This window comes from Tauraco erythrolophus, chromosome Z (assembly GCF_009769465.1).
Source record: "Tauraco erythrolophus isolate bTauEry1 chromosome Z, bTauEry1.pri, whole genome shotgun sequence".
Taxonomy (NCBI): domain Eukaryota; kingdom Metazoa; phylum Chordata; class Aves; order Musophagiformes; family Musophagidae; genus Tauraco; species Tauraco erythrolophus.
The window spans coordinates 47,453,582-47,479,321 of NC_141496.1; the positions used below are offsets into that span (position 1 = coordinate 47,453,582).

Below are 25,740 nucleotides of genomic sequence, written 5' to 3' on the forward strand. Positions count from 1 at the left end.
TCATATATCTGAAAATCAGAGCAGTAAATGTCTGTGACGTTTCTGGAAAACAAAGAGATGTGTCTCAGTGTCTTTATACAGTTTACAAGACAGGGGTATTCAGTTGTACATTTTTCATGGCTGTTTCAGAATTAGCTGGGAATAACAATGAATACTTTATGTGCTTCTTCGACAGCTCCATATGAATCAAAAGGAGGAAAAATGCTGCTTATTGCCATCCTTGGCTCTGCAGGGATGACGTGTGTAACGATTCTCCTGGCCTTTCTCATCATGCTGCAGTTAAAGCGAGCCAACTTCCAGCGCCGAATGGCTCAGGCTTTCCAAAATGTGGTGGTGGGTTTCCAGCTTTCCTGTGTCAGTGTGGTTATTAATTTTGGCCTGATCTTTTCCTGGTTTTTTCCAATTCCTTTTCTTTGGCCTTTCCAAATACTGTCTTCTCTTTATGTCCACAATCATTACTGTTGTTGTAAAGCTTCTCTGCTAGTGACCCCGGAGCTAAAGCAATCACAGTTATAGGCTATGAGGTAGAAAAACCTGACTTGAAAAAAGATGCACATCATTGATCCTTTTCCCTTTTCTGCCTCATCACACCTGTGTATGACAAGTACTGAGGCAGACAGAATGGAGGAGCCTCTTCTTCCTCTATGAAGCTGTGCTGGATTTTGAAAACTACAATATGTTTTAACATTGCTTTTGAGCACCAGCAACAGCTCCATCATGGCTTTTCAAGCTGGGGACAGCATATCAGGAATGAGTTAATGGCAACATCATAGTTCATAGATATCATAGATTTCATAGATTTCTAGGTTGGAAAAGACCTTAGAGATCATCAAGTCCAACCGTCCCAAATCCCCATTAAACCATATCGCTAAGTAGATCATCCACCCTATTCTTTAACACATCCAGGGATGGGGACTCAACCACCTGCCTGGGCAGCCTATTCCAGTGGCTGACAACCCTTGCAGAGAACAAATACTTCCTAACATCCAACCTGAATCTGCCCCGACTAAGCTTATACCCATTTCCTCTTGTTCTATCACCCATCACTAATGTAAAGAGCCCTTCCCCTACCTCCCCACCATCCCTTCTCAAGTACTTGTAGGCTGTAATCAGGTCTCCCCTCAGCCTCCTCTTCTCCAGGCTAAACAGCCCCAACTCCCTTAGCCGCTCCTCATAAGTTTTATTTTCCAGCCCCTTGACCAGTTTAGTCGCCCTTCTTTGGACTCGCTCCAGGAGCTCAATATCTCTCTTAAAGCGAGGGGCCCAAAACTGAACACAATATTCCAGGTGCGGCCTCACCAGTGCCGAGTACAGGGGCAGGAAATTGGTGGAGGTTGTAACATCATGTACAGTTACCTCTCTCTATGTATACACATATATATTTGTATCCTGCTGTAGCCTTTTTATCATTCTGCTGTCCAGTGCCATTCTCTTACTTCAGAGGGGAACCCATGAAGCAGAATGAAGCTGAGCCAAACAGCTCATCCATATGGATCTTCATAGGTTGTTTCATAGAGAGTGGGCTCATCCAACTAGATTATCAGTCCCCAGGCCACACAGAATATCTCCTGCTGCTTGGCCTGAGACTAGGGATGGCTGCTCAAGTATGGAGGAAGATCATTTCTTTTCTGCTTTGTTTCCTTGCTTCTTCTTTCCTCAGTCTTCTTACCGAGTCTGATCGGTGCAGGATTTAGTCAAGTCTAATAAGAGATAAATCTCAAACCTGAGACTTAAAACAGGTTTTGAGATCAGTTTTACCAAATGATTTTTGCCCACCTCTGCATCTTCAAGATGATTATAAAACTGTACAGGAAGCCTAGGTCTACAAAGGTACTTCTGCATAAATTTGAAGCTTAATTAATTTTGTGGATTTGGGCAGAAGAGCTTGATGCAGTTAGTGCCTAAAGTAGGTGTAATTGTCTACTGTACTCACTCTTGCATAAGCAAGAGATGGATCAGGCTCTGTGTGTATGTGTACATGAGTGAGCACATGTGTATTTGTGTAATCAGAGCATTGCTCAATATAGCAGAAATCACAATGTCATTTACTTAACTCTGTTGCAGAGGGAAGAGCCAGCTGTACAGTTTAACTCAGGTACTCTCACCCTGAGCAGGAAAGCCAAAAACAGCCCAGACCCAACTATTTACCCAGTTCTTGAGTGGAATGACATAAAATTTCAAGATGTGATTGGGGAAGGTAACTTTGGGCAAGTCCTGAAAGCACGCATTAAGAAAGATGGCTTACGCATGGACGCTGCGATTAAAAGGATGAAAGGTAGTAAAGATTGGAGACTCTGAGACTAAAGATTTTTCCTGGTTGTTTGTTCCAAGTGTTTCTCTCTCATAAGAAATGCTTAGTAGCCCTCTCCTAAAGCTAAAATAAATATTCGGTTGCTAGTGAAATTGTATCTGGCTGTCACTAGGCCAAGATTCATGGCCTGGCAAAGACTGTACTTCTGCACGGTCAAGTTAGTTTATATTTAATTGTTAGTATCATTAACTATTATGTATTTTTCAATTTATAAGTTAGTATGTGTGAGTTCATCTGCAAAGTGAGAGCCATTAAAAAATGCATTTAATAGAGAGAGGAGCACAGATCTAGCCTTGGGGCACAGCATTTCCTCATCTTGCTTTGCCTTGGCCATTCAGAGACAACTGTATCTACGCGTCTATGTACATATCTTTGTACTCATTGGGCATGACTGCCACGTTCCAAAGAAAACTACAATACATAGAACATTGCAAGAATTTACATATTTTCATGCAATTCACTAGATCATTACTAAGCAAATTGGGAGACACTCTTAAGTGTAATGATGATATAAAAATGAGCCAAGACCTGCATGCAGGCAGTAATAATCAACAGCACACATATAGAAAGATTTTTAGGTAGTTAGTTTTCATATGATCTGGTACGACATTTTACATTCTCAAATACTAAGTGAAGTGACATGGTGTATTAAGATGTTTTCTTTCTCTGAGATGGTTGCTACAGACATTAGGTTCTCTCTTTTTCCTTTGATTGAAAAGTCCTACTTTTTTTCAGTAAATACTAATGTATCGTAGAGTTTTTCTCCTTCTATTGGGGCTGAAGCAGTAGTGCCTCAGGCAGCCCAGAGTCCTCATAATTAACAATATAGCCATGAATTCAGTTCAAAGGAAAACATAAATGCATGCTTATTTGATTTTCAGAGTATGCCTCGAAAGATGACCACAGAGACTTTGCTGGAGAACTTGAAGTTCTTTGTAAACTTGGTCATCATCCCAACATCATAAATCTCTTGGGAGCATGTGAACATCGGGGTAAGACAACTCTTGAAAACATATGCTTTAAACATTAGGTTTTTAAAAAAAAATAGTGCAGCCCATACTGTCCATAGAAACACTAGCTCATAAGCAGGTCTTTCTGCAACATTTGATAAAAAGCCAAATAAACTTGGTTTTAGAACTACAAGCCTACATTAATCGTTCAGAAATGTTGTTCATCAATAGCTTTAAATTCTCCTCTGCACCTGGGAATTACACTGATATTTCACCTCCAATCTGTTTTGTGTTTGTTTATTTTTCACTCAAATCAGTGTAAGTGTCCAAATACCCTTACTGACCATCCTTGACTTTGTGATATGCTATCTGATGTTTCATTAGGATATCTTTATCTTGCTATTGAATATGCCCCCCATGGAAATTTACTGGACTTTCTTCGGAAAAGCAGAGTGCTAGAGACAGACCCAGCATTTGCTATTGCCAACAGTACTGCATCTACACTTTCCTCTCAGCAACTTCTGCATTTTGCAGCAGATGTTGCTAGAGGGATGGACTACTTGAGTCAGAAGCAGGTTAGTCTTCAACTTTCTACCCACTGAAAGCACAGCAATTCATTTTTCAGGGACTATGTCTTTTCGTGAAAACAACTTAAGGTTTTAGTTCTGGCGTTTAGAGCACCTACTGGATGAGTTGTATTTTGTCATATTCACTAAGCCCTATCGAATACTATGTCACAGGAAGTCAAGAAAGAGACATTAAAACTTAGAAATGACAAGGTAGCTAACTGCTTTCATCTTCAGATAAAGTTTAAATCATTATTGGTAGTGACATACCAAGCTATTTGTTTTGACTTTTGTTCTTATTCTGAATGTTTTCAATTTTCAATATAGCACTAAAACAATACATGTAATATAGACACTATAGTGATTTCCTTTATTTTTTTAATTTTAGTTTATTCATCGAGATTTGGCAGCAAGAAACATCTTGGTTGGAGAAAATTATGTTGCAAAAATAGCTGACTTCGGCTTATCACGAGGTCAAGAAGTTTATGTTAAGAAGACCATGGTAAGCGTCAAAACAAACTGATACGGTCCGTTTTCCTCATTGTTTATTTTCTTGTTTCTTACTTTGTGTTTTCATCTGAACGAAAATGCAAACTCATGGGTACTACAGAATTGATTATTTAAATGTTATATATTAAGGTATAAATATGTATATTATGTTTATTAGCATACATACATTACTTGTAAACAAATTCTATGCCATATTTGTAATATAACATACAATGTTATTGGAAATTATTTATACGAATATGGATGTCAGCAAAATAACCAATTTTGCAGCCAGTTATGAGATTTAGTAAAAATGTATTATAATACATATTTGACATATGAAGAGGATAGGTGCATGTGGGTGGATCTGTACAGCTATGAAAATATTTTCGTACTGGAATTTGTCCAGCTAAGGCAAGCAGGATCTGTGAGGTGAAAAAACAGCTATCCAGAGCTAATGCTTTGGAAGAAGTATAATAAGCATCATGTAGTTATAGATCAGAAATAACACCGCGTGGTCAAGGGAACAGGATTGACTAGAGTCATTGCAAGACTCAGGAATCACACTCACTCAGGAATCATTTCCATTTCCTCTCAATGTTAGTTAGATAAATTTTCTATTAGCTTTAGTGTAAACTGTCCCTGTGGGAAGTAAATGCACAACTTATAGAAATAAGTTTATTTTCTTATTAAAACATATTCGCATGAAGTCAGTTTTCATTAAAGTAACATGCAGAACAATTGGAGGGATATAAATTGCAATATTGCTATTCCAAACACCACCAAATAAACTTTCATGAAATAATTTTCAGGGACGACTTCCAGTGCGATGGATGGCAATTGAATCTTTGAATTATAGTGTTTACACCACAAACAGTGATGTGTAAGTATGTTTTCAAGTGGGTTTTTTTTTTCATCAAGAAGTATTTTTCAGTATGGGAAAGTTTCACAGCCAGGACAAGACACAGTAGTTGTGTCAGCATGAGTGAGCAATAGAAGCAAAAATAAAACCCACAACCAAAAAGTTACTTTTATTTCATCATCAGTGTCTGAACAAATTCTCTATTCACAAGCTAATTTGATTTGGGCCACTACTCTAGCTGTATTTCTCACTTGAAATCAGAAACCTGATGAATCCTTGGGACACTCAGAGAAGCTCAGTATTTTAGTCAGGAAACTGGAAGGAATATTTGGCAAAGCAATTCTTTAATATCACTATTTACTGAGAGCTCACATTCTAGTAAAGGACTCTGGTTGACGGATTCATTGAATTAAATTTGCTTAAGATCTCACTCCAACTTTCTGATTCTAAGAATCCTATCATTATACAAAAAAATATAAAAGAATGAATCATACTTCCCTGCGTTCTCCGAACACTAGCAAAACTATCTATCATTTTAAAATATGAAATCTTGTTGCATTCTTGTTGCACTCCATAACATCCCTCTGTTGCAGATGGTCATACGGTGTCCTATTATGGGAAATCGTTAGTTTAGGTAAGTACCTGAATTTTGTACTGCACAAATAAACCAATCTGAGCTAAGTCAGATCCATTCACTCAATCTGTTAAAAATTTACTGTTTTGCAACATATTTAATTTTTTTTTATGTTTCATTCTACTAAATTTTATGTAACTTCTGTATGCTTGGAAATGCAAGTGTCACATTTTCAATTCAGGTACCATTCTAAATGAGAATAACATAATGACCATGTTTTCATTGCACTATAAAATCTAGGCCACATCTAAATACGAAATCCATCCAGCATATCACATGATATATAGCCGTAATCCAATATGTTTTTGAGTTTGATGAGTGGTTTTTCCTCAACCTTCCTGAGTTTTAAATCAAGACTAAATTGTAATGATTTTTTTTTTTTTTTTGGGGGGGGGGTGGCAGGCGGTGGGCGCAGAGGCAAACATCTGCTACTCCAAGTATTCTCAAAGAAAATTTTTGAACATTAATCTTTGAATAAAATTTAGAGTTCATTTCTGCACACACCTCTATTAATGATGTATGTGATATAGCTGAAACCATTCAAAATGACTGTGTCACACAGCCTTTACGATTTGCCTGGAGTGTGCCTCATGGTCTGCTGGCCGTGAGATGCATACTGACAGAGATGCACATTGCCTGCTGGACTAATCATGAACTCTTGCTTTCTGATTTGTTCTCAGCTTTCCTTACTAAATGGGTTTGCACTAGCTATGGATGGGAAGTAACACACTGCAGAGTGGAAAACCAAGAGTTTAAGCAACCAAACATCTGCAAAAAGAGGCAAAACCAGTTTAATAGTAATAGCTCCATGAGCCCGTACTAGATCTTAATAATACCATGCTAATGAAGGAATGACTCACCTATTGCCATCAAGGGTATTGAAAAACAGTTAAAATACCATCAGATGCAGGCTCTCAGAGTGGTAGAGAAATTTAGGCCAGCCCCACCGATGATAAACATTTATACTTGTGTTTATTTTTCTCTTCTATACTGTGCACTAAGCACTACGGAAACAGTAACAACAAAATCATAGCTGCAAAATATTCCCTAACATTGGACTAATCTACCTGTCACTGATTCAGTCATTCTTTTCCATTTCTGCTATGAAATTAAACTTTCTTTTATTAAAAACTCCTTGTGTTCATGACAATGGTTAAACTTTGCTTTAGGTGGAACACCATATTGTGGAATGACATGTGCAGAACTCTATGAAAAACTGCCTCAAGGGTATAGACTGGAAAAGCCTCTCAACTGTGATGATGAAGTGTAAGTAACTGCCTCAGCAAACGAAACAGAATAACACAAAACCTGCTACAGGAAATGTATGATGTCTACAAGAAACTAATAAACCAAACATTTTTTCAGGAAAACATAAACTCTACATTTTTAAAAAACATTTTTAAAAGGATGCAAAAGTGGAAATAATTACTTAAGTCCTTTTGTACCCAGCATGCACTGTTATTTGCCATAAATACTTTCCGAAGCTCTCTTCTCCTGCCAGATATCCTGTTCATTATACAACATGGCTGGGCTTTAGCTCAAAGAGAGCTTTTGGATTATTCCAGAGGAAAAGAAAATTATTTTCAGGCATCAACCAGCTGTGGAAAATATACTCTCGCTATGTATAAATCTATTTTTCTTTGAAAAATAGAATGTACACTGCCTTCCAATAAGCACAAATTTGTAGTTTTAACCTATGTATCTAAACTATCAAATGTTGGTGCTTGATTTTTAAAGGTATGACCTAATGAGACAGTGCTGGCGAGAGAAACCATATGAAAGACCATCCTTTGCTCAGATACTGGTGTCACTGAACAGGATGTTAGAAGAAAGGAAGGTAAGAATGAATCCCTAGAAAAGAATTAGGCCACAAATAATTTCAGTATAGTATACAGTATAGTTTAGGATTCTTGAGGTAATGCACCTTGCATCATACTCTTTCTGTTTATTTCCTTCCCAGACCTATGTGAATACTACCCTATATGAGAAGTTTACTTACGCAGGCATTGATTGCTCCGCTGAAGAAGCTGCTTAAGACAGGAGAAATCTTCATTCATCAATGATGTATTGAAGAAAACCAAAACACAATCTGCTGGAACCCAAAATGTGATGTGCTGTGTAGAACTGTGTATAGCTCTAACTGTATATAATACAGTAATACTGTTTTATGACAGATATGTATGTGTATAACACACAGTAACCTCTGCCTCCACAGGCTATAGAAGTGTATATACTGTTCAGAGTAGGAATAGACTGAGGTCATGAAATCTGCTGTTTCATACGTAGGGTTTTCTTTTTTCCTAGTCATTTAGATATAGTGTATGCATACCTATTTTAATGTATTAGGTATTGCTATCTTAGATACTTTTGATACTTTCGATACTTTCTATGACCTACTGATAGCAAAATGGGGATCTTACAGCAGTATTTCATAGACATTTTGTTGTGATTTAAACAAATATGCTAAGCTCAATGCAACAATAGGAGTTGCAAGCAGATGTTAATCCAGTATGCTCAGCAAGGATATTAATTATTAAGTAAGACTCTTATTTGAATATAAAAGTGAGCTAGTAGAAATAATCTGTTCAAAAATTCTGTTGACACTTGTAAGATATAAGGCATGCTAATGCTCTTTCATTGTCTGGTTTAACAGTCAGTGTTTGCCAATGCAAAATAGGCATATATTCTGAAGCGTTTCATGCTAACGGAGGCAGCCATACAGCAATTACCACGAAGCATAGGATTGAGAAACATAATACATATCGTAAAACAGGTTTTTACTATCAGCCTGGATATACATGAGGCTTATGCAATTTGTATTTCATTTAATAATTTCACTGTATAAATTACTACCTATTACATACAAGCAGGGGTTACTTATTTTTGCTTATTTTATCCCTTATGCAATCTATAGTGTGGTATGGCCTCTTAAAAATACTGTACTGAAAAGCTTCAAAACAATTATATTTGGCCTGTCAGAAAGATCTTTAGTCCTTAGGTTAGATAAATAGAGGCAGGATGGGCCCGAGCTTCTGGTATCAAGTCAACCATGTGGGATCCTTTGGACTCACCCTATTCAAACGTCATATATCATCTAACCTCATACTTTGCACATGTGTTTCCCTCATCCCTTTGTGACTCACCAGCTCATCACTGACCATTGGACCACAGTGACTTTCTAGTTGGGTGGATCAGGTCACTCCTCAAGTCTTAGAGGAAAATGCTAGGGAAAGAGAAAGGTTTCCCCTTCTGATACTTAGTTCATGGGTGGGTATTTGGCTGGTTACAAGGCAGGGATATCCCCACAGAGTATAGAGTAACATTACTGGCATACACTAGTCTGACTCCAACAGGAGAAGCACCAAGAGCCTCATTGAAAGGGAATAAGTCAACAAACAAGAATGCTGAGATTACTTGTGCGGCCTTGAGATAGGCAGAACTTGCACTACAGTACAGGTGCTGCAATCTGAGTTTACAAAGTGTGCACAGATTCACTGGACCAAGTTAAAACTTCAAAATGTTACTGGAACTTAGTTCTGCTGGAACAGCTCTACTTTCTGTACAGAGTTTTTCACAGGTCCAAAACAGCTCATTGTCTCACACATCTCTAACAAACAGGCACAAATGACTACTCTGCAACTTGATGTGAACCTCTTCTTCTGTTGCAAACTTTTACTTGGACCAATATGCCACATAAGGAAAGAATCAGATTCATTCATCAACCCAATAGGTCTTAAATACTGTTTGTGTTTTAAGTGCTCAAGTCTCACTGTAAATTTAGCTGCAGGACGACATTTAAATGTCCTTATAAATGTTTTTCATATCTTCAGTTAACATTGTGGCATGCACTAACTTTCTAATCTGCTGTAATACAATTTAATTTTTTTTAATTGCCATTTTAAAAAATACACAACAATAACTCCAATATACAGCTTGAGATATCTCTACTCAGTAGTCTCTACATCACAGAACTACAGCTATTTAAAACATCCACTAGTTCTGTCAGAGCCTCAGATAGACAAATTGCTTCTATACTTGCAACGTACACTGGGTATCCCAGGTTCAACAGTTAGATTTTACTGTCTGTTATCCAGTGCTGGAAAGCCTGATTTATGGCAGTAGGTGACATATAAGGGTTTTCAGCTTAACCATCAGGAGGCTGTATGTTCTGCCTTCTGCAGCACAATACATCAGATCCTACATCTCCGCCTTCCCAAGTGTCTTCTATTTGTTTCTTTCCTGTCAAGAGCACAATGCTACCAGTGCCAACAGTTTTCCATTATTCCAAATACCTCACGTCCTAACATTCTTTATATACCTTCACCTCTTTACACCTGCTGACATCTGTGCACAAGCTTAGTGTATCATCAGCTGTTCCCTATATTGTTTTTTGATATCACAGCATAGTTTTCCCATATTCTCTCACATACAGTTATCAAGCTCATACTCGGTACAAGTTTTTGGCTAGGAAAGAAAAGAAGCATTTCAGGCAAGTGGAGTAGGCTGTGCTTTGAGGAGTATGTGACGCACAACGGCAGGTAACTTCTTACAGTCAAGCATTATCTATAGTTTAAACAGACATTATCAGATATCTGATTAGAGAAAGTGGAGCCTTTAAGAACAAAAAGGCAGAAACAAAGCCTTCACATGACTTCTTCCCTAAGCCTTCTCCATCACCATCTTCAACTTCCATTTAGTACAACAGCTCTGATTGATCAACAGTCTGAGTGCAGACAAAAAAATAAGTCCTTACTATGTTCAAGCAAAACTCAAGAGCTACAGAAGAACACAGTGTGCTTGGCAGGAAAACTAAGAAACAATCTGAGAACAGACATCACTGGCTAGTGTAACGCAAGGTTCACTAGACACCATAGTGAGGGGAAGGGTAACAAAAACTCCAAATAAGCACCTTGACCCTCATTAGATTGGCTGAAATCAGCTAATCCATTCAATGGCTGCACTTCTCTCACTCCTCAGTAACCCGAAAGGAAGCACTCACTTGGTCTTAAATGATGGGGATATTTATTTCTTGCTTCTCTGTGGACATATGATGCCTGACACAACTTTAAAGTCGAATGCAGCCTGTCTCCACTACCTAGAATATAATGGTCAGGCATTTGCTGAAACTAAAATACAAAATGTTGACTATTGCATACATCTCATCGAAATGTATAAACACTGGAAGGCAGGAAGGCAGGAAGGCAGGAAGGAAAGAAGGAAGGAAGGAAGGAAGGAAGGAAGGAAGGAAGGAAGGAAGGAAGGAAGGAAGGAAGGAAGGAAGGAAGGAAGGAAGGAAGGAAGGAAGGAAGGAAGGAAGGAAGGAAGGAAGGAAGGAAGGAAGGAAGGAAGGAAGGAAGGAAGGAAGGAAGGAAGGGAGAGGAAGTAGCCTTTTCTCAGCACTATCCAGTGGCAGGATGAGAAGCAGTGGGCATAAACAGAAACCTAGGAAAACCCACTGATAGTGGTCAAGCCATGGCAGAGGTTGCCCAGAGAGGTTGTAGAATCTCCAGCCTTAGAATATTCAAAACCTGACTGGACATCACAGAGGAATAGACTAGATGATCTCCTCAGATGCCTTCCAATCCCACCTACACTGTGATTCTGTGAACTCTGCAAGACGGGGGAAGGGAAATGAGAAAATGAGCAGAGGCCCAGCTAAAGAGCATGAGCAATTAAATTATAAGGTCATAGTTCCATCTGTGGTTAAACACAAGTTTTACATCTTTCTGCTAATTTCCTTCCTGTGCTGGTACACAACATTCCCTGCTCCCAACACACCATTTTGCCTTTCCCCAAGTCACATACAGATTCCCACATGCAAGGCAACTGGTTGGACACAGGAATGCTAATTAAACAACTGTTGAAACAAAGGAAGACAAACTGTTCCATGCTGTAAGTCAAAGTCCTCAAATCAAACAAACCTAGTGTAATGTTTCCTTATACTACTTCAGAGATCTTTCACATGTTAACAGCAGAATGTAAGACACAGGTGGCAATTTTCCCACAGTAGGAGCCAATAGTTTTATCAAGTCCCTTTGTAAACTGTGGAGGTCTGATCATACCACACCAGTCTCTTACATCTCCAAAACATGAACTAAGCTTCCAGCTCCTGAAGATGCTGCATCAGGTATTGCAGTACGTAAGTCTATATCACAAACATGTGAGAAAGAGAAAGTATGCTTACAGCAGGTAGCAGCAGAGAAATTACAAGGAAATGACTCAGAGTTAATTCACTGTTCCAATGAATAACTACACCTATATTCACACCACTTGTAAGTTTTGGTGAAATTTCATCGCATCCAGCATCAGAAGACTGTTTTGTTATGCTATTTTTACACAAAAGTTACTATCTCAAATAATTTTACTTATTGTGCACAGTATTTTATTGATTTGGTTTTAGTAATTCAATAGTAACTACATGAAGAAGTTACAAAGAAGACCAGTCAGATGATGGAGGTTCTTCAGGTGGCCTACAAAGCCTCAGAATTACAAGTTAGGTAAACTTGCAAATTGCTTGTTGGATGAATAACACAGCTTCTTCTGCTAAGTAGAACAGGTTCTACAGAGTAAACGTTCATCTTACTGGCCAGAAAAGGGGAAATATAGCCCCCATCTTTAAAAAGAGAAAAAAAGAAGACCCAGGAAACTACAGGCCAGTCAGTCTCACCTCTGTGCCTAGCAAGATCATGGAGCAGATCCTCCTTGAAAATGTGCTAAGGCACATAGAAAAAAAGGAGGTGGTTGGTGACAGACAACATGGCTTCACTAAGGGCAAATCCTGCCTGACAGTTGTGGTGGCCTTTTATGATGCAGTTACAGCATTGATGGACAAGGGAAGAGCAACTGAGGTCATCCACCTGGACTTGTCCAAAGCATTTGATACTGTCCCACATGACATCCTTGTCTCTAAATGGCAGAGACATGGATTTGACAGATGGACCGTTCGGTGGATAAAGATTTGGCTGGATGCTCAAACTCAAAAGAGTTGCAGGCAACGGCTTGATGTTCAAGTGGGGACTAGTGATGAGTTGTGTTCCTTGGGGATTGGTATTGGGACCAGTGCTGTTTAATATCTTTATCAGTGACATGGACAGTGAGATTGAGTGCACTCTCAGCAAGTTTGCTGACGACACCAATCTGTGTGGCGTGGTTGACATGCTGGAGGGAAGGGATGCCATCCAGAGGGACCTTGACAAGCTTGAGTGGTGGGTCTCTGCAAATCTCATGAAGTTCAACAAGGCCAAGTGCAAAGTCCTGCACATGGGTCAGGGAAATCCTAAGCACAAATACAGGCTAGGTGGAGAATGAATTGAGAGCAGCCCTCAGGAAAAGGACTTGGGGCTGTTGGTTGACGAAACAGCAATGTGTGCTGGCAGCCCAGAAAGCCAACTGTATCCTGGTTGCATCCAAAGAAACAAGGCCAGCAGGTTGAGGGAGGTGGTTCTGCCCCTCAACTCTGCTCTTGTGAGACCCTACCTGCAGTATTGAGTCATAGGACATGGAGCTTTTGGAGTAGGTCCAGAGGAGGGCCACAAAAATGATCCAAGGGCTAGAGCACCTCTCCTATGAAGACAGGCTGAGAGAGTTGAGCTTGTTTGGCCTGAAGAAGAGAAAGCTCCAGGGAGACCTTCCAGTAGCCTTCCAGTACCTAAAGGGGGCCTACAGGAAAGCTGGAGAGGGACTTTTTACAAGGGCATGTAGTAATAGGACAAGGAGCAAAGGCTTTAAACTGAAAGAGGGCAGATTTAGATTGGATATAAGGAAGAAATTTTTTACTCTGAGGGTGGTGAGGCACTGGAGCACATTGCCCAGAGAAGTTGTAGATGCCCCATCCCTGGAAGTGTTCAAGGCCAGGTTGGATGAGGCTTTTATCAACCTGATCTAGTGGAAGGTGTCCCTGCCCATAGCAGCAGGGCTGGAACTAGACAATCTTTAAGGTCTCTCCAACCCACATCATTCTGTGACTCTATGATCTCTTTCCTGAGATATACTCAAAACCAAATAATAAAGACAATCTTCACTAAAAAGGCCTGCTTCCAAAGCTGGGAGGATCCATGAGTAAGTCTATCCCCTTTGTAAAGAACATGCCAAAACTTCTTCTCTAAGCTGTAGCAAGACCTGCATACAGCACTGTTCTAAGAATACAGAACAAAATTTTACCTATTCTTAGATGAACGAAAAATCAGAAGCGCTTTTTATTTCGGACATTCTGAGCAGCAGATGCAGCACAATAAATACACAATGCTATTTCTAACCACAGTTATCATCTGTCAGTACCTCTGAGAACAGGACACATCCCCCAAGTACTTAAATGCATAAGAAGCAGTTACAGTGATTTTTAACCTTCAACACAGATTTAGTCATGCAGTGTACTCGTTCCTCAGGGCACAGCTGTGAGAACCACTGAGATTCTCTTACAAGGTCCTCAGTCAAGACCATTTTTCCTCACCACTTGCAGCTTTTTCTGACAAATCAGTGCAAAGCAAATCTTCAGCTCAGAGCTATCATTGTACAAAATATGTGGTCTGTTCTTACATTTTCATTTCCTTCTGTTTCTTCCACACACACAAAAAATGGCAGCAGCCTTTAAAATCCTCCTCTCTGAAAGCAGATGATGTTGAATCCTATCTTAAGCAGGAGATAGGTAATTGTATCTTGGAGAACAGCCCAATTTTAGCTGAAGCAGTGAAAGTATTTCCTTCTTGAAATACTCTACTTTTTTAGAACCCTTCTAAGTCAGCAAAGCTTTTACAGTTGAAAAGCTTCCTACAGGCTCAACTTATTTAAAAGAGACCATCTGATTCTGCTTCTGAAGAGGTCACATTTCCATCATTATGCCTTTTTGTGTCATTTAAACTTGTGTAGATTAAACACAGCTAAGTTTGTTTTCCCTCTCTCTGAAAGCAGATGGAGAGGTAGAGAGAAGCAAGAAGGGAAAGGGAAAAAGAAAACAATAATCTTAAACTTTAATCACACAGCAGAAACTTTAAGTTTTATTTCACAGACGCTGAGCAAGGTGAAATCAAAAGAACTTCAAACAGTAAGTACTTCTACTTACTGCAGATGACAGTTTTCAGCTACACAAAGTAGTAAGGATGATTACAGAAATAATACTCTTAACAGAACAGAAAAAAATGTATGGGCTCACTGTTTAACACAAGAATTGACTCTGCGCATCTTGTATGTACTTTGTGCATTTGTTTCTTCTCCTTCCTGTATATCTTAAGCTTCAGAAGTAGAGACAATCAAGTTTTCCCATTAGATTTTTTCATTGTCCTTTTTTGACATTAGAAAAATAACTGGTACTGAAGCATTACAGAGCAGTGAGCCAAACTGAAGTTGATTTTTCCTTCCATCTTGTTCCTCCAAAGCCATAATAATCACTGTTTTCTTCTTTTATTGTCCTCCTTGACCTTCCAAAGTATTAGTTTCATACAAGCAATTGTATCTTCCCTGGAATTATGACGATAAGCTAGAGGAGGACAACAACAAAAAAGATATTTTTTTTAAAAAAGTGTTAGATTATGCATTACTTTATAAAAGAGCAATAGCTTTATTTATTAAGCTGAACAATTGCTGAGAATATTAAGATAATACTTGGTATGCAGACAGCTTTTGGCACAACTTCTTGCTACCAGCATTCAAGGTAATAACCACATGTTTCTCACAGCCCAGTATTGTCTGGCAATATCCTGTTTCTCACTGCATCCTCCAGCTTCAATATCTAATGGAGCCTGCATTAGTAAACTAGAGTATCCAACATAACTGTCTTTGGAGAAACAGCCTCTCCAACTCATGTACTTTCAAATCAGAAGTTGAAAGAGTAACAGATGGCTAGTTGATTCTGCAACTAGATCATAAATTTCTACCTTGGTTAATTAAGGACGATCTACTTGTCTTGATCTACTGAAATGCTCCACAAAATCTGAACAGAATGGAGTTAAAGCATTTATATTATGTATGGTTATACATTTTTGTTACATGTTTAGTCAAAGCTTAAAAAGTCAACAACTTAGGAGTTTACACATTTTATACAATTCCCATAACTACAAAAAGTACAGTCGAAAAGTTTTAATGCATTCTGGCTGGAAAATAGTGGTAGTCACACAAACAAGAAATGCACACAATCCTCTCATTAGTTGGCATTTAATGTAGGTATCAGAATACCCTTCCTAGCATTAAGTCAGTATAAGAAAATGCTGGCTGCAGGGATAATGGTAGTTAACTACTGAAAGTTTTGAGCACTCCCTACTGAAAGCCAAAGCAGCACGTTGAGGGTCTCCTAGCAGGAGAATAGACATACTATATTCAGCCATCATCTTCATAAACAGAAATTTGATACAGTGTCAAATTGTCACATTGACTAACTTGAATATGTGTACCTCATTAAATCCTACATGAGCTGATCAAGGGAAATCTAAATCCTGTATGGTTTAAGTTATGTTAAACAAAGATACCATTTTGAGTACAGAAGTTTGTCACTCACCAGCCTGGGCTGCGGCACCAGGGACGCTGTTGCATCTTCCGCAGCCAGGAGGAAATGGCCTGCCTCTTGTAGGCAGGGTCGGTACCTTGAGTTGATTACTTAATTAGTTAGTTCACTATCTCAACTCAATCCAGCTGGGCTAATAATGACTGGTGCCATAATTCCCCCTTTTTGTTTTCCAATTTTTTGTTTTCACAAAGGCTTTAAGGTGAGCAGAGACCCGGCCCATTCATCCAACTCCAGCACACTTCCCTCCCACGAATACCATGTCGGGGCTTGCGGCTTTACCTTCTTCTCCAAAGGACTCTCACTTGAGCTCCCAGCTCCGGCTCTTTTGGCTCGGGCTCCTTTGCAGTCAGGGCTCTCAGCTCGGCGAGGGAGTCAGGGCTTCCCAGGGTCTCATGGATGTATCACGTCAGGGTCACCAGTTGTTGCTCACCAGCCTGGGCTGCGGCACCAGGGACGCTGTTGCATCTTCCGCAGCCAGGAGGAAATGGCCTGCCTCTTGTGGGCAGGATAGGTACCTTGAGTTGAGTAGTTAATTAGTAGTTCATTAGCTCAACTCAGTCCAGCTGGATAAGAATGATTGGTGCCATAATTCCCCCTTTTTGTTTTACCATTTTTGTTTTCACAAAGGCTTTATGGGTGAGCAGAGACCCGGCCCATTCATCCAACTCCAGCACGCTTCCCTCCTGCGAATACCACATCGGGGCTTGCGGCTTTACCTTCTTCTCCGAAGGACTCTCGCTCAAGCTCCCGGCTCCAGCTCTGGCTCTTTTGGCTCAGGCTCCTTTGCAGCCAGGGCTCTCGGCTCGGCGAGGGAGTCGGGGCTTCCCAGGGTCTCATGGATGTATCACATCGGGGTCACCAGTTGTCGCTCACCAGCCTGGGCTGCAGCACCAGGGACACTGTTGCATCTTCCACAGCCAGGAGGAAATGGCCTGCCTCTTATGGGCAGGGTCGGTACCTTGAGTTGATTACTTAATTAGTTAGTTCATTATCTCAACTCAATCCAGCTGGGCTAATAATGACTGGTTGCCATAGAAGTTTTAATAAGGTACAGAAGATTTCAGATAAACATGTTTGAGACAGGGGCTGGTTATTCAGAAACCAAAAAAAGTTGTGGAAGACAAATCTGACAGCACACAGTTCAGCATTTTCATTTCAAGGTGGCAAAATCCCCTCCTTATTCTATGTTTCTGGGCTAGAGGCTCAAAAAGAAAAAGGTATTGCTTCTTCGCACTACAGCACTGCATTACTGCACAGATTCCACACCTACTGATTCCACAACTGCTCTGGGCAGAGGAGAACACCACAACACTGTAAGCTGATACTAGGGAGAAAAATAATTTTCTTATCTTCAATTGAGATGTTCCATTCCCCAAAGAAGCAGAGGACTTAAAGATCACAACAAGAGATGTCTCAATAATAAAACTACGAACTTCTAGCTTTCTGTTGTAAAACTTAAATGCTAGTGATTTGAGATCATTTTTCACATGTAGCAGCCTAGACTCAGAAGCAAAGATCTTCAGGTGTTTACAGATGTGTAGTTGCAATTCAGAAATCTACTGACTTAAAGCAGTGCAGTATCTCCTGGAATGTGGAAGCGGTTATACTTCCCTCTCAGTGAACACAATTTACACAGTCACAGTAGCCACCTGCAACAGCATTAGTCTTACATGAGTGCTTTCACCAGCGTATTCTGTAAGGACTATCTCTGCGATATCTATTTAGATTGGACATATAAAGAGATGTGGAAGCTAGCGGAGAAGAGTTGTAGCTTTGATCTGTATGAGAGAAGTTTATACCACTTAGTAACCTCTACTAATAGAATCAGAAGACAGCTGCTAATAATCCTGCAGGCTCTAGTTTTCTCCTTTCCTAAATGTACCATAAGAAATAGAACAGTTGCCAATAATCAAATAGAAACTATTTTGTCATTTGAATAAGAAAACAGAGGTGATCTTGTGAGCTTCCTTGGTTCCGCCCTTACTGTCTGTTGTCAGAGAAAGTTCCAATTCTCATTTACTTTGCAACCTGTGAAGTAGTGCTCTGCCTTGCCATTCTACCCTTCGGCTGCTGCTATTTTTAACTGCTCGAGAAAGCACAACCTTTATGAGTGTCCTGAATGCGGCTGGGATAGAGTTAATTTTTCACAGGAAGCTGAGAGGGGACACAGCTAAGGCAGCTGACCCAAACTAGCCAGGAGGCTATTTGGTACCATATGACGGCATGCTCAGAACAAATATTGGAGGAGCTAGCTGGGAGAGGGGCATCACAGGTTGCGAGCGGGCTGGGGATCAGATTCTAGGTGATGAGCAATTGTGTCCCTTGGTTTGTATTGTTCTTTTATTAGCACTGTTGTTATTATCCCTTCTCTCTTTTTTTTTTTGTTTGTTTGTTTGTTTTTTTCTTTTGTGCTGTCCTATTAAACTGTCCTTATCCCAACCCACAAGTTTTACTTTTTTCTTCCGATTTCTCCTCCCCACCCCACCGAGGGGGAAGGAGTGAGTGAGCGGCTGCATGGTAGCTTAGCTGCTGGCTGGGCTAAAGCACAACAGTCCTTTTTGGCGCCCAACATGGGGCATGAAGAGTTGGGATAATGGCTGATCTGACTAGAGTATGTTAAAACAAATTTGTTATATGCATTTTTTTATTAGTTAAATAGACGCTGGTCATAGTGTTGTTTGGGTTGTTCAATGGTCGTGTTATGTAAATCCTTATACGCTTTAGATATTTCCTGCAGTGCTGTTTATCACCTCTGGGAAAGGGATCAGGACTCACATTTTGCTGTTCTGTGTAATACAGCAACACTACTGGCCACGAGACTGAGCTGCTGTTTGCATGCGGCATTGGCATTGTTATCCAACAATGAAGGTGTTAAAACTTTTATAAGAATTTCATGAAGGTTTTAGTAGGCGGTTTGCACATGCCTAAGGAATATAACAAGATGAGCATCCTTGAAGCTGTAAGGAGTGATTAGAAGGGAGTCTCTTTACCAAGAACTGTCTGCCCTTGAAGGGAATATCCCAGAAAATGTATAAACTTTGTTCTCGTGTTTTTCTGAACTGTGAACCGTGACTTGGGGAAAAGGTCATTCCGGCAGGGGGAGATCGTGACCACCGACTCACGGACCACCTACCCGAAATACACCCCAGACCCAAAAGAAAGGGGCGGAGGAAGAGAACTGAGCATGCAAAGTAATTTACATGTAAGCCGAGAGAAAATTAACCAATTGCTTAAGCGAATAACAATGACCATGTGAACACGTTATGAATATGCATGATTGTAGTGTATAAGTTTCTGTCCAGAGGCCAGGTGTCCGTGCCAGGAGGAGATATCCCCGCGCGCCCAGCGCCGTAATAAAGCAATGCCGCTTTCCAACACTGCAAACCGTGTCAGAGAGGTTCCGTCCGGATTTTCGGTGACAGCGTCACGTCCCTATCTCGGGCGCCACCTGTCGGAATTCTCTAGTAATCGCACCCAATCTATGGAGAAGACGGGGATACTTCCCTCTGCTTTTTCAACCTTCCTTTCTCCTTCAGGCTAATTACAACAGCCTTTGAGAAATTTGAGTATTCTGAGAGTGTCGTAGCCAGCACGGTCTTATTGCTCTGTCTTCTGAAGGTGTTTCAGGTCTTGTTTAGGGTTAAGCAACTATTTTAAAATACCATACAGAGGTCTGCTCGGAGGCTGAATAGTTATGAGCAGCAGGGTGTGTGGGACAGCATGGGCACATGCCTAGGACAGCCGGCACTTCCAGTGTTTTGGAACTTCACCCCTGAACAAGTGCAGAATCCTGAAAAACTAGTATAATATTTGGAAAAAGTATGCTGTACCCTGGTGATTCCTGGGAGACACAGATCACCGCAATGTGATCTCTTCCCTCTTCTGCACGTAAGTTTCTAGGGAGTGCACCAGCATCCTATGCCAACTTGTTGGCAGTAAGGTCCTGGAGAGAAGGTGAGAGACAAATGGTGGAGGAATTAGCTGGTCAACTCTGGCAATACGTAAGAAGTCTCTCTTTCTCTTTGCAGGACTGCATTGCAGCTGTGCAGAAACTCTCCCAGGAACTCCAGCAATTCAAAGAGGATATATCCTACTCTCCGCCCGTATGGACTCGTATCTCAGCTATTAAAAGTAAGCATCCCCCGATCAAGAGAAAGGATATAGAGGGTACACACTGCAGGGTACCCTGTGGTTTTACCTGTGTGACCATGGAGAGGACATGAGAAAGTGGGATGGAAAACCTACCTTGACCCTAAGGGCATGGGTATGTGAATTGCAAGGAAAAACAATCACAAAAGGGGATTCTTCCAGTAAAAACGCCTACAGTTTCCAGCAGGCAGTTCCACAGACAGTGTAGAAGGGCTGATCCCACTTCTGACCCCCCTTGAAGGGACTTAAAATTCATTTTTACAGAAAGTGAGCAACAAATACTATGACCAGGACTAGAGGAGCCCTGCCTCCATCCAGGTGGAGGAAAGGGGCAACCAGGTTTACTGGACTGTGTGGAATCTATGGCCTGGCACATCAGACCCACAGGGGTGTAAGGCTCTAGTAGACACCAGTACACAGTGTACCCTAAAATGCCATTAAGCTATAAAGGGTATTTCCGGAGTGACAGGAGGATCCCAACAGCTAACTATATTGGAAGCTGATGTGAGTCTAATTGGGAATGAGTAGCAAAAGCTACTGGCCACAGGCTCCGTGCATCCTGGGCATACACTACCTCAGGAAAGGGTATTTCAAGGACCCAAAAGGTACTGATGGGCTTTTGGAATAGCTGCCATGGAAACAGAAGAAATTCAACAGCAGCCTGATGCGCCCAGTCCCTCAGAGGACCCTTCTGTTGTCGGATTGCTGAGGGTTAAAGAACAACAGGTGCCAAGTGCTACTACAATGGTGCACCATGAGCAGCCTCACACAAATTGAGACTCTCTGATTCCCATCCATAAGTTGATTCATCAACTGGAAAACCAAGGAGTGATCAGCAAGACCAGCTCACCTTTTAACAGCCCCATATGGCCAGTTCACAAGTCCAACAGAAAGTGGAGACTGACATGGTGGCTTGAATGAAGTCATGCCACTGCTGAGTGCTGGACATGCTGAAACTTCAATACGAACTGGAGTCAAAGGCAGCCAAATGGTACGTCATAATTGATATTGCTAACGGGCTTTTCTCAATCTCTTTGGCAGCAGAGCGCAGGCCACAGTTTACTTTTACTTGGAGAGTTGTCCAGTACACCTGGAATCGACTGCCTGTAGAGCCCCAGGTCAGAGTGAGCTATTGTTGCGAACATCCGTCTTTGAGAAACCGAGCTTGAATTCAAAGAAGTCATTGTACCTTCCTCACTCAAAAGGCGACCTACGGGGGATGCCTTAAACAATCTGTTTTTGCAGGCCCACAGAAATAGGGAAGCAGCAGATAACGGCAAGTCTTGCTCAGGCAGAGCAGTGCCACCCCCTGCAGGATCTTCCTTATCTTGACTTGAGGCTAAGGGTGTATGTGTAGTCCAGTTCTGCAACTATGATGAAATACATTAACAATGCCAAGGATCAAAGTTTGTATGCAACTTTGTAGCCATGAAGGATGGACAGAATGCTTATCCACCATTTGACAAGAACAACCATCACAGCTGCATCCTAAAGTGAACTTTGCCTCAGCATGAGTAGGCTATGCTTACCCAAACGACCACCAGAACCCCCGTACATCCTCCAGACCTGTTTCAAGAACTTTTCTGAAGCTGTGAGGACGACAACTGTGCATGCACATTAGTACTCCTCCCTGAGGAGGGGTGACAGGCATCTGAAAAATGTAAAAGGAGAATGGGCAAGCTTCTTAGAACTCGCCCACCACGGGAGGACCCTGACTACCAGCAGAGACCACTGCTGGATCCAAGGGTGGTGATACTATTTTTTTTCTACTCCATTAAGTTCACTTTTCTGCATAGATCAATTCAGTCAAAAGCTTCAATATATTGTCAGACTAGATGCTACATGAAGCATTCAGTGCTAAAACTGGTTTCTTCGCTCTTCTCTGTTTCCTCTGCATCTATGATTTTGTTGTGAGGTAGGGGCACTTCATTCATCCACTGCTTTGGACTTTCTAGAGCTAGTGAGATGCAACACTGTAGGATTAAAATTGTGCTATAGAACTGCTTTAAGGAAAGCTCCAACATTGCCCTTTGTAGCAAAGGCAGTTTATAAAGGTAAAAGATAACACATCTTTGTAATGGAAAATCAGGAACACATTCAAGCTAAAAAAAAAAGGTTTCTGCAAACTTAAGTTTTTCTTTGACTGTCTTATCCTAAAACCAGATATATTCAAAGCTAGCAAGCCTCTGCCATTCATTTTCAAAATGAATACAAACTAATTGCATTAATTTACAGTATTGAAATCTTAGGGTACAACATAAAATGATCTCTACTTTAAAAAAATGTTTTGTACCTCTCCAGCCTCTCTTCTCCAAAATGTTTTTGTGCACAATACCTCAAAAATGCTTTAGGTAAGAAAGCTGTGCCTTTGAACACTATGTCTCTTCATCCTGGACAATAATACCACAACGCATAGAACTTATAGCAAAAAGAGAGGGGTTACTGCAATTTTCATTTAAGGTCTTGACATTATTTAGTTCTAGTTTATATATACTAGACTTAGCAGTAACGAAAAGCTTACAGATTACATTTCTGTTCAGGCAAAAAATATTTCACAGGTGGTGGCCTCATGCTTTAATTATTTTAGACTCACATCAAAAAATAGACAAAAGATAGGATTAAGTGAGAAGTCTGTGATTAACTTGTAATTTTTCTTGGAATCACAGCTTTAAAAAGTTCTTATTAGTTTGATTCTATCAAGGTAAAGTGAATTATTCTCTCTGGTGTAGACCATTTCCCTGGCCTTGTTTTCTTGTTATCCTCTCAAGTAACCGTTTTTGTTTGCTTTTGTCTTTGTAGGTAGCTGTTAATAAATAGTTTTGCTTTAAGAAAACAGCCTCTTTTGCCCGGGACCGTGGTTGGTGGGTGCTCCTCTGTTCCTGTCTTGACCCTCAGCTCTTTTATTACATTTTTCTCCTCTCCACTTTACTGGAGTGGGAGAGCTGCATGGGGTTTAGTTGCCGGATTGGCCTAACCCACGACAGTACCTTAAGTCATTCCAGCCATATCAAATTTAATTTGTTACTCATTTGATTTATACAAAGGTAACCTTAAGAGTGTTTGATGTGTGCAAATCAATTCAATACACTTAATTAAGCATTCAAGATTTGCTGAGTCATAGGTTCTTCTTCAAATGTTCTCTTGCACACTGACTTTCTGTACCAGACTTCCCTGGCTTCCCTCACCTTTGCTGCTGTTGCCTTCACTTTCCTACCAAGATAATTTAGATGTTACTGTATTTATATACTTCAGGACATCATCTTTTGACAATGAGGTTAAATATTTCTGAACAAAATCTCTGTAGTTAACTCACAAAATGTCCATTCAATTAAGTCTTTGAAAGTATGACTACATTGAAACAATTTAAAACTAAAGCAAATCTTCTTTCCTTCACTTCCTTTTGGCTTATATTTCAGCAAGTAGTATCAGATTTGTCACTGTAATTTCTGCAGTGAAACAGAAAAATAAACAGATTCTCTTGTTTGATTCTTCCAGTAGAGACTTAAGCTGTTATTACCTACTCTGGGTACTAGCCACAAAACAAAGCTATCGGAGTATCATTTACAACTATATCCACTGCCTCCTGTCACACTAAGCACTATAAAAATACAAAACTCACATAATGAAAGCTGATCCAATTCTGATAATTTATCCACAAGAAAGCCAAGTGAGTGATGGGGTTTATGTGTTGAAACCACAGGAGCCACTGCAGCCACAGGAGCTCTTTCTGCTCCCAAAAGCACAGGCTACTACTGGCTGCACACTTCCTACATCTTGACAGTGGTTTTGTCTCAGTCTTCTCAGATACAATACGAATGCAGATTATTTTGTGTTTTCCCAGAGGTGGGATCTTCTGGCCTCTCACTCTCATTTCCCCTTCTTCTTCTAGACACACTAGTGTGGTCTGCAGGCCAAGGATGAAATGGAGAGACTTCTCTACAGGTCTTTACCTCACAGGTAAGTGCTAAATCAAAAATATAGCTATGGCTTTCCAGTGAACAATTAGCAAGGAAGTATACCTTTACTGCATAAAACAGTGTACATCTAAACACAGCTGCAAGGTAGACCATCCGAAATGTTTATCACACACTATCAGAAGATGGTTAAATAGCCCAGTATCCTGTAGACAGTTGAGCAGTGGATATGCTTTACTTAAAATGTCATGGATTTAGATGAACACTACTTTGATTTATTTCTATCACTAGTGCTTCCACAGGCCAAAAGCAAATGCAACCCCCAACATGAATCCCTTTGTTATGATTTTTATTGTTTGAGCTACTAGTACATTTTCGCCAAAAAAAATCTATTTTAAATTACTTTGGTCTGATTCATGCCCCAGGATAATTGTTTTCATATACCATTTTCTACTTATTATTATCTTTACCACTCCTCAGCAGGCTTTCCAAGGAGAGGACAGTGATTAGCCTTTGCCTTTCAGACCATTTACAAACACAACACAAAGAGCAGTTTTCCAAGGAACTGGATAGTATTTGTGCAACAGAAAGGTTAGTCATAGACAGGTAAACACAAAATAAGAACATGGATGACAGGTCAAGACAATCCTCCACAGTCCCTTAATTTCACAGAGACTCACTCATAACACCCTGTGTTTACTAGGTCACTGCAGTGCTGCTACATTAGGATCTGAAATCTTAAACTTTGCAAGTGGAACAGTAAATCTCAGCCTTTCTAAAAGGCATCCATCCCCTTTCAGCTCTGCATCTTGCAGTCCACATTCACCCTGTTAGAGATCAGTGCAATAGTTCGTCATTTTTCTCATCAACAAGTTTGTATCTTGAATACCCAGTATAGAATATTCAACATTTCACTGCTGACTATCAAATCACAGACAGTAGGAAGAAAGCTCAAATACCTTTGAATGAAGTGTAGTAAATTAATTGAAGAAATCATGATCTGCTTCTTGACGCTTGGTGAGCCAAAGAAGAAATTGTTCAGAAAAAACTATTTATGACATTTACTGGATAAATTGTTTTCTGAGCACAAGACGTGCTAAGAAATAGGAACATGCAAGTGATCATCCACAGATTATTTACAACCTTATCCTTTAGTGAACCTGAATCAGTACACATCTAAAAACATATAACCAAAGCAAAACCAGACTACGAGGATATATGTTGCAGCCAAAGTGTTAACAGTAAGGAATGTGTATCAGCGAATATAAAAAGAACACTGTCCTTGAGATAAGAAGGTAGGTTGAAGCTGTGAAAAACACACTGTCCCTGGGAAAAAAACAAGAAGGATGAAACTATGAAAAACAAGATTC

General features: G+C 40.3%; 1 protein-coding gene across 1 annotated transcript in view; it reads left to right on the forward strand.

Annotated features, from left to right (window-relative positions):
- TEK (TEK receptor tyrosine kinase) overlaps nt 1-7,883 on the forward strand; it is a 41,657-nt gene extending 33,774 nt beyond the window's left edge. Inside the window, exons 14-23 of the mRNA XM_009982025.2 lie at nt 176-333; nt 2,065-2,275; nt 3,193-3,303; nt 3,646-3,836; nt 4,216-4,329; nt 5,129-5,199; nt 5,772-5,812; nt 6,982-7,078; nt 7,550-7,649; nt 7,773-7,883. Of these exons, the coding sequence (XP_009980327.2) occupies nt 176-333; nt 2,065-2,275; nt 3,193-3,303; nt 3,646-3,836; nt 4,216-4,329; nt 5,129-5,199; nt 5,772-5,812; nt 6,982-7,078; nt 7,550-7,649; nt 7,773-7,847 (1,169 nt within the window). The 3' untranslated portion in view covers nt 7,848-7,883. The remainder of the gene's footprint in view (nt 1-175; nt 334-2,064; nt 2,276-3,192; nt 3,304-3,645; nt 3,837-4,215; nt 4,330-5,128; nt 5,200-5,771; nt 5,813-6,981; nt 7,079-7,549; nt 7,650-7,772) is intronic.
- Nucleotides 7,884-25,740: the final 17,857 nt, after the last annotated feature.